Raw genomic sequence first — 15,412 nt, 5'->3', positions numbered from 1 at the left:
GTATTTTTACAAAGATTAATCTTTCACTTCAGGTTGAGGGAGGTTCAAACCGAACATCAAGGTGTACAGTTCTGATCTGGTGCATCCTGGGAGTTGTAGTTCTCTCAGCGTTCCAGCTCGAATGGAGTTACTCAATAGCTTCTCCCCACACCTCAGAGGATCACGCGGATGTTTTTACTGCATCATCCGCTGCAGTTACTTGCTGCAGTTACTTTTTTGTTAATCCGGTTTAACCGGTTATCCGGCTCAGTGTCAGTGGATCAAACTATTCAATCATTTTTATTCGCGGGTCTGTTTTACTGCTTATTTTATTTGTGCTTTAATATAATATTGGTTTAGCAAGGATTGATTCACTCTTTATTTCAGTATGTGTTTTATTTTTTTATTCTTAATAATTAATTTGGTGGAAATTAAAAAATTAAAAAACGAACAATGATCTCATTATGGGTAAAAATGAAGGTGGAAAAGTGAGTCGTCGTTTAAACCACCCGCACCTCAGTGACCAAAACAACCAAATGAGTGAATCACCGGCGCCCTCTGGAGGACGCTAAAGAGCACACAACCCGCCGTGATAAAATAAACTTTATTAATATCAAACATTCAGTCACAGGCTGCTCCGTTCCTTCTTTAGGACTCTTATTTATTCCCTCCGCATGAACAGCTTCATGGAGCTCAGGCTGGACGGGTCCCTGGTTTTGGGGGTCAGGGGTCAGAGGTCAGGTGAGGGAGGGTTTGGGTTGGTACTTGACTCTGTCGAAGTCGTCGACCGTGGTTTCCACCGGGGGGGGCGTCCAGTACTCCTCCAGGCCGAGCGCCAGGCAGAGCGCCACGGCCGCCATCTGCAACGGCACGCCATGTCCGACTGATTGAACATTGACCAACTAACTCATGAACATTCTAGAGAGTCGAAATAACTCATTTATCTTTTCAAGTAACTCATAAACTGAACATTGAACTCCGAGGCTTCTGAAATGTTAAATAAACGTTCCTATGAAACATGTCTTCTAAAATATCTAGAAACTCTGGCACAAAAAAAAGAATTTCAAACAGTGAATGTTTATATTTCTATATTAAGTTCTAAAGTGCCTTAAAGACGGAATAGAAGGAACTCGTTGTGGCATTTTACCGCGATGGTGGTGAAGGCCGAGATGATTCCTATCCTCAGTTTGATGGGGAAGCTCAGGTAGCTCTTCAGGATGGGGCCGCAGGGCTGCGGGTCAAAGGTCAACATTAACATATTTAAAAGCAACGAAAAACACAAAACAAAGAGAAACACCTGGAGGGAAAGGTGGGGAAGGTCACAGCAAGAAAGTGAAGAAGATGGTGATGAAGACATGTTGTGTTACCTCGGAGTGAACCCACAGCCGGTCGGAGACCTGAGAGGTGGGAGGGTAAAGGTCACTGCCCACCAGCACACAGGAACCCCCCGAGCTCACGTTACCGGACTGAGAGCTGAGAGACAAAGAGTGAGAGAACAAATAACCGTTTGGCCATATATTTGTAGCAAAAGGAAAAATTACTCAACTTCCTGTTCACTGTTTGCAAAACCGAGTCCACGAAGTTTACGTCCATTTCTTACAAACAGTTAAGAAGATGACCCATGGAAATAGCCGTATTTATAGCTGTATTTGTGCTTGTATTTCTACCTGTATACCTCTATTAGTACCTACATACCTGTATTAGTACCTGTATACCTGTATTAGTATCTGTATACCTGTATCAGTACCTGTATACCTGTATTAGTACCTATATACCTGTATCAGTACCTGTATACCTGTATTAGTACCTGTATACCTGTATCAGTACCTGTATACCTGTATTAGTACCTGTATACCTGTATCAGTACCTGTATACCTGTATTAGTACCTATATACCTGTATTAGTACCTGTATACCTGTATTAGTACCTGTATACCTGTATTAGTACCTGTATACCTGTATTAGTACCTATATACCTGTATTAGTACCTGTATACCTGTATTAGTACCTGTATACCTGTATCAGTACCTGTATACCTGTATTAGTACCTGTATACCTGTATCAGTACCTGTATACCTGTATTAGTACCTGTATACCTGTATCAGTACCTATATACCTGTATTAGTACCTATATACCTGTATCAGTACCTGTATACCCGTATTAGTACCTGTATACCTGTATCAGTACCTGTATACCTGTATTAGTACCTGTATACCTGTATTAGTACCTATATACCTGTATCAGTACCTGTATACCTGTATTAGTACCTGTATACCTGTATCAGTACCTGTATACCTGTATTAGTACCTATATACGGGGCTCAAGTGTCACGCATTGAGCGAGACAGGGACGGCGAAAGGCTTCGGATTAAGAAGGTTAAAAGACAGACAGTCCGTCTGTCCAATCAGAAGGGTCCGCCCTCTGCTAAAAGGCCCTCCCCTTTGGACTTAATGTCGTTGTGTTTTCCTGTTTCCAATGTGACTTAAAGTCATTGAATGGTGTTTATTGGTGATTATCTTTCTGGATGAAACGTTTGTCAGAGTCTGAATCCCTCTCAGCTCTTTTGAGGACGTCTCGTGTCTCCGTCTCACCTCGGCTGCCAGTTGGAGACGGCGGGTTTGCAAAAACAAGAGACAGGAAGTTGATTCTCCCAATCCTCAAAACTCCTCAAGCCACAGCAGGAGTCCTGAGGAGCACAAGTCACGTCAGGAACCTTTAGTCAGGTTCAATTAAAAACTCAAACCGCCGCATCCATCACAACTAAATCCTGAAAGGCGTCATTGTATTTCACAGGGATACAATGTAAAGTTAATAAATGACTTGTTCTTTGCTGGTGGTGTTTCTGTGAGGGAGATGAAGAGCATTTACAATGTCGTTTTTAAGAGTTTATCTCTTAGAAATATTTAAAGAAAACTGTGAATCTCTTTAAATATTTACCTGAGCTAACAGGCTACGCTAACGCCCCCATGGGGGGCGGGGTCAAAACCATGCGTTACCACGGTGACAAGCATCCCTCTTTCTCTACGTTGTGATCTTTCCATGTGACTCTTGTTGTTCCCTTACGGAGGCCTGCAGCTTGCTCAGTTCGCTCTGGATGTAGCGATCCGCTCGGTGGAGGGGCGTCACGTTCAGGAACACCTCGTCCACCGCGCCGTCCATCTGCACGCAACAACAACAACAACAACATCAACAACAAGTAGTTAAGTTAATATTCTCTAAAAGCTGCTGTCATAAATCTAAAAAGGGCTTCAAAGGAAGTTGCAGAAATGCCCAAACTGTCCTCCAGGGGGCAGCAGTGTCTCCCACGGGCTGCACAACAAAGGTGGAGTTACCACAAGGGACGCTGACGGGTGGAGTTAGCAGGAGGGACGCTGACGGGTGGAGTTACCTGGGCTTGGACCTGAACCAGCGGGGAGGCGACGACCATCAGAGCCACGAACTCCACGAATATCAGCCCAGAAAACTGGAGGAGACATGACAGGTCAGCTCCGCCCTCTTGTGTGTGTGTGCGTGTGTGTGTGTGTGTGTGTGTGTGTGTGTGTGTGTGTGTGTGCGTGTCTCACCAGCAGCAGCAGAGGCTTGTGGTGCAGTGACGTAGCACAGACACCCAGAACGGACAGAACCACGGTGACCAGGCCGAACACCTTCAGCACCATCAGGCCGCCGCTGGTGGAGAGCTGCTCGAACAGCTGGAGAGGAAATCAATGTTTAATCAATCAAGCAATTGGATGCTGAATACTGAAATGCACCCTGGGAGTCGTAGTTGCCAAACGCTCAAAGTACTGATGTATTCTACATTCACATTCTTCAATACTTTATTTACGTTTTGTGGATTTTTAACGGACAGCTACAAAATAAATCCACGTTTTTCATTTTAGATCATTAAATGTACACACCTCAAAAATACTTATTTTATGATTTCTTCATAGTTTTAGATGCATATTTAAAATATCCTTTTTATTCAATTCAGGTGATTGTTTAATTCCTTCTCCAGTGAGGAGATTATCCAATTATGTTGCTCAGACAAACAGACCAGCAGGCGGCACACGGCACTAAAACCTTTAATTGCATTTGCTGAAGTCACGCACACACACACACACACACACACACACACACACACACACACACACACACACGGTTACCTCGGCAACCGGTGTGTTGCCCTCGATGGAGGAAAACCCGACGCCGATCATCACCACGCCGGACACCTGCAGGGAGGTAACGGAGATTAAACTGAGTGTTAGTTGGAGGAGGGGGAGGAAGAGGAGGGGGAGGAAGAGGAGGGGAGGGGGGGGGGGGGAGTCTGAAGCAACATTCCTGGGAAACTGTTGTTTCCCCCGGAGACGCTCATCAGACTCTCGTCACTTTAAAGTTTGAAATAAACCTCCGTCTGTTTTCCTCAGTTTAAGGTTTCCAGAATAAATCTTCTCACACGGACTCGTTTGTTTTCAACGAGACTCCAGCTGGACTTTGTGCTTTAGTTTCAAGTTATTTATTAAAATAGATCATAGATGTAAGAGTTAAAGTAGAAAGTGGAAGGTTGAATTCTAAATGCAACAGTGAATATAAACATGATCAGATTTTAAAGCATCAAAGCAAAAATTGAAGGTGATAATAAACCATTAAAATGTCCCTGGACCTGTGAACACATACGTTATACAATAATGAAAACTATTATTATTATATTAATATGGTAAAATAGAGCCTTTAACACAAACAAGCAGGTATTTTCCTACAATAAGTTATAAATGTTGGTGTAATCAGTTGATAAACACAAGAGTCAAAAGAGGAAAACAGCAATAAATGGAATATTGTCAGAATTGGTTTGTTACTGCGATTGAAAATAATAGAATTCGTTTTACTCCAATGTTTTGTCACAAATATTTAATTATTATTGTAAGAAAGAAAGACGAGTGCACAGAGGAAAGGAAATAAACAAGAAGCAAACGTGTCATCATCATCACGTCATCATAAATGGCCCCACAAACGATCCCTGAGGGACATCGCAACTATTTACACAATGAAACTAACACAACTGCTTCAGAGAGACTACGTCATTAAACTGGATCAACATCTCGCTTGTTGTTGTTGTTGTTGTTTAAACGTCTTTGATAGAGCGAGTTAAATGCTGGAGCTCGATAACAATCCAATCATATTTGTTTTTGGGAAGTAAAATATTATTTTTGCTCCGTGGTTGCAGATCCTCAGTTCCTCAACGTCACACATTCAGGCCTCTAAAAGAGGCAGTAAAAATAATACGAGACGTCCTGCATCCAAACACTATGAACACTATTAATCCAAAGCAACACAAAGCAAAATAATGAGCAGGAAGAAGAACTTAATTTAGAGCTGGTGGTCCTCACAAGCACACACGAGCTGCCTGCAGGTAGCCGTTAGCTCACCAGTAGCAGCACAGTGACACAGATGGCGAGTCCTCGTAAGTAACTCCTGCAGCGAGCCATGACCTTCTCCTGAGAGGGTCCAGATACACTGCACACACAGTGGAGACCCGAGGGGGGGGCAGATGTTTAAAGCTCTGCTGCAGAACGAAGAACATGACCAAGTTTGGAAGATCAGCTGGAGAGAGAGAGAGAGAGAGAGAGAGAGAGAGAGAGAGAGAGAGAGAGAGAGAGTTGTGGAGGAGGTGAGGAAGCAGGAGAGGAGATAAGGGGGCAGAATAAAGGAAAGGAGGGGAGGAATTGGGTGAGGAGAGGAGAGGTCAGTTATATCTCATTTAAGGGAGGATTCATTGAGAGCTGGATATGAAGAGAAGGAAAAACAGGCAGAAGGGAGAAGAAAGTGAAAGTGATGAAGATGAAAGAAGGAACAAGTGCAACTGAGGAGAGAAGAACATAGAGAACGTTTCATTAATAACTATTGACAAGGCTGCGATCAGCATCACGTGACCTTTAATGTGGAACATCTGACATGCAGGAGCTGCTGTTGCTCCACTCTAGAAGGATGATGTAGCGCAGCGACGTCGGGTTGTCACAGTGTTGTTTATATTTTATTCAACGGAAAAGTTCTGTTAGATGAAATAAAGAACAGGAAGGAATTCAGTGGAGTCATTAAGCTGTGAGCGGTGTTGACTTTAGACTAAAAATAACTAAAAGGGACGGACTCTGCGCGCGCGCGCGCGCGTGTGTGTGTGCGTGTGCGCGCTTCTCAGCAGACTCTCGGCCTGTTTCCATGACGTATAAATATCCTTACATAGTGATGATGATGATGATGATAAACAGCGGGGGACACTTCAGCTGCCGCGGTCACGCGCGATGGAACATCTTCATCCATCACTCACGCCCGACGTGCGCACCGACGCGCACGTGCACTGTCCGGACGGCCGGTGCGTGTTTTTCCGTCGTGTAGTTCACGCGCCGCCTGCAGGGGGCGCGGCCGGGACTTCAGGACATGACGTCATTGTTTGCTCTGACTTTCTCGTCGCCGGTTTAGAACCACGTGATGTGACTGGAGCGGTTTTGAGTCTGTGTGTTAAAATGAAGCCATCATTTGGGACGTGGATTAAAAGGTCTTTGTCTTAAAAGTAAATGATGACAAACCGCCGGCGGTCAAATGGAAACTAGACGTCTTATTAGCAACACCGTAATGTTTAAGTAGAGAAATAACACAGCAGGTTTCCAGAGGTATTACAGTTTTTATTTCAGTGTCAGAGAAAAGGCACTAAACCAAACCGGGAGAGTGACGCTGAATAAGAAAGAGATGCAGAGGAGTCATCTTTAAATGAACAGATTATAATACATAATATATATTATAAATACAGCAGGCTGGGAGACACCGGGGGACATTTAGTCAAAAGGACTCCACTGCATTCTGCCCTCACGTAGGGACGTTTGATTATTAACTCCTGCAACGACAAAATAACCGCTGGGACCTCTCAAAGAAAAGAGAAATTACGATGTTGTCTGAGAAGGTTCAGGATGTGACGGTGAAGACCTCCAGCGCCACAGAGCGGTCATGTGACCCGCTGCACAGGCGGGTTGGAGATGTGACGATTGTCTTTCATCAACTGCTACAACTTGAATTAAACCAAAGCTTATACACGGTTTCACAATGATTGGATCGTAGTGCGTTAAATGTTCTTCTTCCTCCTGTTAGCGGTGCTGTAAACAGAGCAACAAACCGAGGACACAAGACTGCAGATTCATTCATTGTCAGTTGAATTGGCTACAGAAATAAAATTGAATTTATGGGTCGAAATCCATATAGTCGATATTTAAAGTCGTACTTGAATAAGTCTCAAGTTACAATTCTTCTCAAAAAGTCATAATTCTTTTAAAACTATTAAAAAACAACAGTTATATGAGGATAACCTCATATTAATAATTAGACTAAATACCAGTTTATCAGAACTTTCTCCCCAAAATATTAACTTCTTATATATTCTATTTTTGTGATTGACCGTCTGAACTCTCCTCTCTGACTCCATCTTGTGTCCAGGGTTTGTCTTCATTTGTAGTTGACGATTTACTTGGTTGTTTGTTTTCAGAGGCACAGAAACAAAAGCTCCTCAGACGTGTTTTAAACGTGCAACTTCCTTCATATATCGGAGTGTTACATGTACATAAAGAAAATATCATATTTTGCATTTAAACCCACCAGAACTTCAGATCAGTAAAAACGACCAGCTTTTCTTTCTCACGCAAACAAATGGGGGGAGGCGGGGCGGGCGGGTCGGGCGGGGGTCGTGGGGGGGTCGGCGGTCCGCCGGTCACAGCTGGTCTTTGTAGTAGCCGAGCTTGGCGCAGGACATTTCACGGCGGAGCTGCATCACCTCCCAGAACATCTGCTCCGCTGCAAACACAGCAGGTCACATGGTCAGTTCATCCATTCATATCCTCTGATACGTCAGCGGCGAACCGCATGACGAGAGGTGTGTGTGTGTGTGTGTGTGTGTGTGTCTCACCGTCCTGCTGTTTGACCAGCCCTTGGTAGATGTAGCGAATGTAGGTGAAGAAGTTACAAACGGTTGTGATCTAAAAAGAACAATTCACACAATGTGATGAAACACACTGTTTATTTACATGGAGACATGCGTGTCTAAATATGTGACATAAGACTAAAAGACATAAGACGAGCCGTGTATTTATATTTAATTTAATGTGGCTTTATTGATCAGTATAAATATAATAATATGGTTAAATAGTTCTGAGGACATTTTTAGAGTTGTCATTGCACTCTTTACATTTCAGGAGGACTATTATCTTGGTTCTGTTGACAGAGGCGGAGCCTGTGTTGCCGTGGTTACTCACTTTATATCTACAATAGGGAGACACGTAGTAATAGTTGGACGAGTCCCCGAACTTGATTCTGTGCTTACAGGTTTTGGTCTGACCGCTCAGGGCACATTTTCTACCAGAGAGACAGAGACAGAGAGACAGAGACATCAGGTTATCTGTGGGTTCAAACTGGTAGAACAGAATGAGGACCAGGAGAGCGGGGAGGCCGTTATGGAAGGTTTGTCTCTTTGATAAACCCGGACAGAAGGATATTCATGAGGGGGCGGAGCCTCAGGGGAGACATTGAGAGATGCTGATGGGAGAGAGAAACTCACGTCACAAGCTCGTCCTTTCGCCCACTAGAGGAGGAAAGTGAGATGAAAGAAGATGGAGATGAAAGAGTGACAGCTTGATGAAGAGGAGAAAGCGCTTGTTTTTATGTGTGTGTGTGTGTGTGTGTTCTCACTTTGGTCCTCCACACTCCACCGCCGAGGCTTTGACCACCGGCAGCGGCTGGAAGCCGACCGGCTCCACGCTGAGCGTGTTCTGCTCCACGGCGTCCAAGATGGCCGACCCGAGCTGAGTGACATCACAAGACCAGCGCTTTATTAAAGGACTTCAATTTAGGTCTATTTGCCATTTAAAATGGAAATAAGCATTTTATTTTCTTAATCTGTTTGTTGTTGCATGCTACGATTAACAGTAATACTTTATTCCAGTTTCTATACATGAAATATTGCAGTAAATGAATTGGTCAGATTGTGACTTAATCTTTCGCATTGATTAAAATCTTGAGATTCAATACTGTGGGAGCTATTATTTAGTTATTTATTTTTGAATATAGTTTGCTTAATTGTATCACTAATTGGTTACTTAGGGGCATAGTCAGGTGGGACCAGCATGCACCTGGGTGACCAATAGTCTTTAACAGTGAGACGGAGCAACAGAGCCCTGCATAGGACGGCAGACAAGTTGTATCGTATGTGTTGGGAATGCTGTGCAATAAAAGCGAAACAAAGGATAACTTGGTGCAGCAGTTTCCCTTTGAGACGTACAGATTGGTTAGTAAAAGGACAAATGGCCACTACAAATACCATCGAAGGACTATTTAGTCTTCCATCCAACGACTTGTATATTATATAAAAAAGTATCTCACAATAAAAAGGGGAAAAGTGGGGCTCAAACTGCTCAGGATTACATGAACATGACTTTGCTTTGATTGGTACGTCCGTGCTGCGTGAAGCGAGGTCTTTGCGTACCTCGCCCTTGTTGAAGGTGAGGCAGGGGTAGATGTCCTCGCGGTAAACCCTCTCCAGGAAGCAGCAGCTCCGGTCCAGCGTCGGCTCCTCCCTCCACGCCTTGAAGTCGCTGAACAGCTGACCGTCCACCTGCGCCACACAGGTGAGGGGGCAGAGGTCAGGCGACGCAGACTGAACGCGCTCAGAGATTTCCATCTCTCCGACGGTCCTTGAAGACGTCGCCCCTCGGGGATACCTCTCTACACTCGCGTACGATGGGCTGCGTGGCCGCCGGGTCGGGCTGCGTGCCCATCATGGCGGAGGAGGTGCTCTTGTTCCTGCTGTGGCCCTTCCTGAAGGGCGTCTTCGCCCCGCTCCCTGCAGAGGGGAGTTCGCCCAGCGGGGAGGTGGGGGAGGAGAGCACCAGGGTCTTCAGGGCCTGGACCTCCGCCTGGAGGACGTCGATCTGGAGCGCGGGAGGAAGGCGGTGTGACGGGTGGAAACAAGCTAAAGGTTCACTCATGTCGGAACGTGTGAATCATCTCGTTACTCCTCAGTGTCGAGATGGTTCCACGGGGGCGAGTGACATGAAGACAAGGTCAAGCTAAACTTGTTATTCAACATCACTTCGCAGGCTTTAGTTGGTGAAACTAAACTGTGTTATATTGGTATATTCTGTTGTGTGTCACCTTTCCCAGCGCTTCTTTCAGTTGTTTCTCAGCGTTGGCCTGTTTGACGTTTGCTTCTCGGACCATTTTGTGCGCCTCCTGAAAGAAACACGCAAATGATTTGATGTTTTGGGATATTTTCTTCACTGTGGTGGGATTTAATTTTCATTGTGAGAGCGAAGCAGCATCAACACGAGGTTCAGGGCTTTTAAAGGAGGACATGAAAGTAAAGTAAGAAAGACAAAGTAAATGAACTGTTGAACACACACACACACACACACACAGTCTCAGAACCTTCCAAGAGAAGGAGGATGAGGAGGAAAGTAAAGAACACGTGGTGAAGGACAGCCAGACAGATTCTTCATGAGCAGCACAGAAACCTTCCTCTGGTCGCTTATTGATCGACCTGATTGATCTATGAATCCTTTGGTTTCTACGCCAGAAAAAAGTAAAAAATAAAAAGGAATCTCAATCTGAGGCAATCAAATATCAACAGTTGAAAAGCAAAATACTATTAAATTTACTGTGATTTAAGAAGCAAACTCTCCCATCTGCTCTTAGAACCCGGATCAGTTATCGGAATAAAAGCCCAATTAAATTCATGCAAATAAATATCTCTGAAGCTCGTTGGATTTCGAGGTTTTGTGAAGATGCTAAATACGATGTTTGAATCATCGGCAACAAGCTGCTAACGTGCTAGCTGCTAACGTGCTAGCTGCATCTTGTGAAGTTTCCGCCACATGTTGCTCCCCATTGACTCTGCTGCCGAAGAAAAGAGAGCAAAGACGTTCTTCATAGAGTTTAGGCCTCAGGAGGAAGGGAACAGGAAGCAGGAGACAGGAAGCGGAGGAGACGGAGCGACGGACGGAGGAGGAGAGGGCGAACCGACCTGGAAGAGACTGGCGGTGAGCTCCTCCAGCTCCTGGCCGAGCTGGTCTCTGACTTTAGACAATCTCTCACACTCCTCATCCTTCAACAGCAGATCCTTGCACACGCACACACACACAAAACAACACAAAACAGGAAAAACAACCGCCGAATGAAAAACACGTTACGGTGAAATCATATCAACAAAGAAAGGGATGAAGAACATAAAATTTGGGAAATATGTTTGACGAGCGGTTTCCTTTTTAAACAATAAAAACACGAAACAAAAATGAATCCTAAAATAACGAAGTGTTACGTGATGTCAATGTAAACAATGAGAGCGAGGAGATGACGTGAAGTCGTACAAACACACATTTTAAATGACAGGGACGTTGTCACGGTGACGTGAGGCGGCAACGTGCTGTAACATTCACATTTGCACCATTTAAAGCCCTCACAGACGCTCACACTCAACCGTGCACCAGGTGGTGAGTTAACCCGCCTCAGGGTCAGGGGTCAGAGGTCAGGGGGGGGGGCATTGGGCCTGTGTGCGTCCTACCCTCTGGGCCTTGGCCAGCTCCTCCTTCAGCCTCTCGTTTCCTTTCTCTCGGATCTCCATCACCGACGGGCTGCGAAGCTGCGCCAGGCTCTCGCTCAGAGCGCCGCACTCCTCCGCGCCCTCCGCACACAGGAAGCCGCCCTCGGCAGGCTCCGCCTCCTGGCCGGGCACACTGGCAGAACGTTTGGGGGGGAAAAGTGTGAGCCGAGGTGAGGCTGACAACTTCACAAATAAAACGTTTGTGTTAATCGACAGATAACGGACTGTTTTTTATTCGACTATTAACACTCGTGGTTCTCTTTACCTTCCATTGTGGCTCTGCCGCGGTGTGGAGTACACCGGCTGCGTGGGGAGCTGGTCGGCCCGCAGGGAGGTGGGGCGTCCGGCGGGGGGGGCTCCCAGGGAGTGGGTGCGGTACAGAGAGGCGGGCGGGGCGCTGTGACGGGCGGGGGGGCGCTGCTCCGCTTGGTTCTGGACGAACGACGTGGGAAGAAGAGGAAGAGCGGTCGTCTTCAGGTTGAAGGGAGAGATCGGTCACACCCGCAAACGCCCGAGAACAAAGCTCCGCCTACCTGGAGGTCGGGGGTCGTGGGCGAGGCCAAGTTCACCTCATGGAAGCCCTCCAGGTTTTCTGCATTGCTCTGACCACCGCTGCAGGCCATAGCAGCTGCTCTCAGACATCATCCACTCTGCAGGCATCACACACACACACACACACACACACACACACACACGCACACGCACACGCACCTGTTAGCGATGTTACAAAGTGTCGTGGGTGGGCGTAAAAGGTGGAGGTGTGCGTCGTACCATCGTGCAGCAGTGGGTGGACTGACGGAGGCTCTCAGACAGTCAGACAGGAACGAGAGGAACAGGAAGAACATCGGGTGAACGAGGGACTTGGCAACAGGTAAAGACACCTGAGACAGAGGGGGGGGGGGGGGGGGGACTTTAGTTTGGTATTTGTGACTTCGTGGCGTGACGATCCGATAGCGGCCCCTCTGAAGTGAGTCCTCGTGGGCATCAGCTTTATAGCCCCATGGACTGTGGCTTCGCCTTCTGGGTCAAAGTCCAACAGAAGGGAGGTTCACCTGCAGCAAGCGAGTGAAGACGAGTCCTCAACAAAGCACCTGGGACATCAGGTGGAGTAACCTCAGGGACACCTTGTTTCTGCCCGTCCTACCTTTTGTTTTGCCCTCCTCAGCAGCTGTTTTGACCACACACCGGTCTCACCTGCTCCGCGTCGCGTGTTACTGCGTGTGTGTGTGTGTGTGTTAAGTGGGTGTGTAACACTGAGTACATATATACAAAAGACTAAATTCAGCAAATGCCTCCAGAAGACAAATAAAGCCGTTGTGACTCACAAAAACGTCACAGAGTTTATTTAAAGATCCAGCTGGAGAACAAGATCTTTGTTTTTGTTTTTTACATCAGTTTCATTATGTCAAAGACACTCCTTCTTCCGTCAGACATTCCTAATAACTTGATTGCTTGGGATGATTCATTCTTTACAATAATTAATGGTTGGCATCATTGTTTTGGTTTCTCTGTTGTGTGATAAAATGCAGCTGATGGACTGCTGATGCATTCAAGGGCAATCGGACAACAGAGCTGAACAAAAACATCCTCTTATGCAAATTTGCTAACAAAATGTTGTAATTGGTCAAATTTCCACTTGCAAATTCAGTTAAAAAGGTACAATCCACATAGACATACAGATATATCATATAGTGATATGTATATATATATATATATATATATATATATATATAGGGTCGACGGGTGGGGGGTGGACGCTACGGCCCCGCTGAGCGGAGCGTGCCGGCACTCAGACATTCTCTCGGAGCGTTTCGCATAACAAACGGTTTCAAGGAAACATATTTGACATATTTTCTGCTGTATATTGGGGGGGAAACGACCGCCCCAAAGGATGCGTGGTTACGCCCTCGTATCAGTGTGAGAAAAAAGTTACACTTGGCTGATTCTGATTAATTTCAATCACATCGCAGTATTACGTTTATAAATAAGCAACAAACACAAACAACGCGCTGTTGGAGCATGCAGGCAGACAGACACACACGCAGACAGACACGCAGACAGACACAGATGGCATCGCAGGTGAAACCCCACCTGCCTCAAACCAACCAACCCCCGTTTTGCCCCCCTCTGCCCGTTTCCATGGAGACCAGTGCAGAGAACACTTGGTAACCCGACCCAGGGAGGGATGCTGGGTAATGGATCCAGTAACTCCGGCCTCCTGGAAACGGCTCATTTAGGCTCATATATATAATCCCTGACCAAGATGTTCTACCTCCGTTTTGTATCAATTCATTTATATCATTTTCTGTATATTCGACCTCTGCGAAGCAGCACTGTTGCGTTGTTGAAGTGTGAGTGTGTTTTTCTGTGTGTGTGTGTGTGTGTGTGTGTGTTGAACGATGGGAGCAGTAGGAGGAGGAGAGAACATCCATTGTTCCACTGATTGTTTTCAATACTGAAGAAATAAAGATCGCTTATAAAAACAAAGCAAGTCTAAATGTTTTACTTTGGCTAAAGACGTTCCAGCAGCAGCGGACGGGAACGGATGGTGGGGTCACGTGACGCCAGCAGGAGGAAGATGGCTGTCGCGGCATCAGTGCGCGAGCCTCTCGTTGAAGCGCCCGTGTGACGGAGAGGGAGGCGGGCTGCGTTGGAACGCACCTGTTCCAGGTGGCGCAGACGGCTAGCACCGGGCTAATGTTGGGCTAGCTGCTGTCTATTCAGTATTAGCAGGCGGGCTAACACGCTACTTGAACACGGGACGGGGGGGGGGGGCGCTAACGGTAAAACGGTGCGTTAGCATCGGATTAGCTGGCTAATGCTAGCGGACTCACTTAGAGTACATTCATTGTTGCAGGTGTGGTATTTGTGCCGAAGGGTCGGGATGAACTAACCCGAATTGGAATGTGTCCAACGGGTGTTTCACTACGACGCATTTGTCTTTTTCAAGTGTTAAAATGCATCTGTCTATTTCACTCATAATGAGAGGGGAAGCCCCACTTCCATTATCGGCCAACGGCTCTAACCCTGGACACGGCTAGCTAATTCCACTAATATGACTCGGAAAAAAAGGATGTATTGTTAATAACTCTGGTTTTAGTAACATAAGATATGGAAAAAACGCTGCTTTTTAGTGTAGATTGTCGATTGGTTGTGAGAAAACGGAATAAATAGAGCGCCCGACAGCTCTCTGTCCGATGATGGGCGCATTTAGCTGACGCTAAATGGACCATTTGCATTACGGCAAGCTAGCTGACCCATAGCTTAGCAAAGAGTAACAACAACCCCGACGTTAATAACACCTTCGGACAGACTCACCGGACCTCTGTGAACACAGCAGCCGGGCCGGCCGGGTCTTGCTCCCGGTAACGTGTAGAACAAACAAACAACCGGACACACCGGAGCGGTTGTTGACGCAGACCGGAGCAGGTTACTCCAAATGCCTGGAGGTGCGTTCAGGTACAATTGGGAAACAAGAGTGCCGTTTTCGCCTTATTCTTACGTCGTTCGATATGGGCAAAGAACCACAATGAAAACGTATGATAAATAAATGGAATATATACCCAATACAGTACATCAATGAGCCTTTCGTCGTACAATAAAACTGTCTTTTGTATTATATATATATATATATATATATATATTTTTTTTTTTCAGCAATCAGGAAACATTTATTGCCAAAATATGTCAAACTTACAAGGAATTTGTCTTGGCGGTTGGTGCGTGACAGACAACAAGACAGCAGTGCACAAGTAATAAAATAAAGTAAAATGAAATGCTAATGCAATGGGTTATATATATATATATATATATATATATATATATATA

The 15,412-nt window shown here is 45.8% G+C and overlaps 2 protein-coding genes across 5 annotated transcripts; both read right to left on the bottom strand.

Moving 5' to 3' along the window:
• Window positions 1-567: 567 nt before the first annotated feature.
• LOC120817932 (uncharacterized) lies at window positions 568-5,815 on the bottom strand. Its single transcript, XM_040174615.2, has 9 exons — window positions 5,382-5,815; window positions 4,122-4,187; window positions 3,543-3,668; window positions 3,368-3,442; window positions 3,043-3,138; window positions 2,571-2,665; window positions 1,347-1,452; window positions 1,127-1,210; window positions 568-839 (listed from the first exon to the last, which is right to left on the bottom strand). Exons 1-9 carry the CDS (start codon window positions 5,439-5,441, stop codon window positions 717-719), a joined length of 831 nt encoding a protein of 276 aa, XP_040030549.2. The 5' UTR covers window positions 5,442-5,815; the 3' UTR covers window positions 568-716.
• Window positions 5,816-6,611: 796 nt separating this feature from the next.
• On the bottom strand, window positions 6,612-15,125 carry rab3ip (RAB3A interacting protein (rabin3)). Of its 4 annotated transcripts, XM_040174611.2 has the most exons (14): window positions 14,903-15,125; window positions 12,356-12,465; window positions 12,118-12,234; window positions 11,850-12,016; window positions 11,546-11,717; window positions 11,009-11,104; window positions 10,141-10,218; window positions 9,708-9,917; window positions 9,473-9,601; window positions 8,680-8,792; window positions 8,549-8,572; window positions 8,247-8,346; window positions 7,901-7,970; window positions 6,612-7,788 (listed from the first exon to the last, which is right to left on the bottom strand). In XM_040174611.2, the coding sequence occupies exons 3-14, from the start codon at window positions 12,205-12,207 to the stop codon at window positions 7,706-7,708; spliced, it is 1,332 nt and encodes a 443-aa protein (XP_040030545.2). In that variant the 5' UTR covers window positions 12,208-12,234; window positions 12,356-12,465; window positions 14,903-15,125; the 3' UTR covers window positions 6,612-7,705. The 4 variants fall into 4 exon arrangements, with proteins under 4 accessions (XP_040030545.2, XP_040030547.2, XP_040030548.2 ...); XM_040174613.2 differs by lacking the exon at window positions 8,549-8,572; XM_040174614.2 differs by lacking the exon at window positions 11,009-11,104 and having other exon boundaries at window positions 14,903-15,067.
• Between the last annotated feature and the right edge of the window lie 287 nt (window positions 15,126-15,412).

Source organism: Gasterosteus aculeatus, chromosome 4 (assembly GCF_964276395.1).
Source record: "Gasterosteus aculeatus chromosome 4, fGasAcu3.hap1.1, whole genome shotgun sequence".
NCBI classification, from domain to species: Eukaryota; Metazoa; Chordata; class Actinopteri; order Perciformes; family Gasterosteidae; genus Gasterosteus; species Gasterosteus aculeatus.
The sequence above is the reverse complement of the archived record's forward strand: the minus strand, read 5'-3'. Positions and strand labels throughout refer to the sequence as shown.

Excerpts from the sequence above, each read along its gene's own strand:
- LOC120817932 (XM_040174615.2), bottom strand. The coding sequence starts at position 5,441 with ATGGCTCGCTGCAGGAGTTACTTACGAGGACTCGCCATCTGTGTCACT. Across the intron at positions 3,669-4,121 it reads GCAACACACCGGTTGCCGAG|CTGTTCGAGCAGCTCTCCAC; the intron begins GTAACCGTGTGT and ends TTTCCTCTCCAG. Across the intron at positions 1,453-2,570 it reads GTCTCCAACTGGCAGCCGAG|CTCTCAGTCCGGTAACGTGA; the intron begins GTGAGACGGAGA and ends TTTGTCTCTCAG.
- rab3ip (XM_040174611.2), bottom strand. The coding sequence starts at position 12,207 with ATGGCCTGCAGCGGTGGTCAGAGCAATGCAGAAAACCTGGAGGGCTTC. Across the intron at positions 11,105-11,545 it reads AGCTGGCCAAGGCCCAGAGG|GATCTGCTGTTGAAGGATGA; the intron begins GTAGGACGCACA and ends TGCGTGTGCAAG. Across the intron at positions 9,918-10,140 it reads TGAAAGAAGCGCTGGGAAAG|ATCGACGTCCTCCAGGCGGA; the intron begins GTGACACACAAC and ends CCCGCGCTCCAG.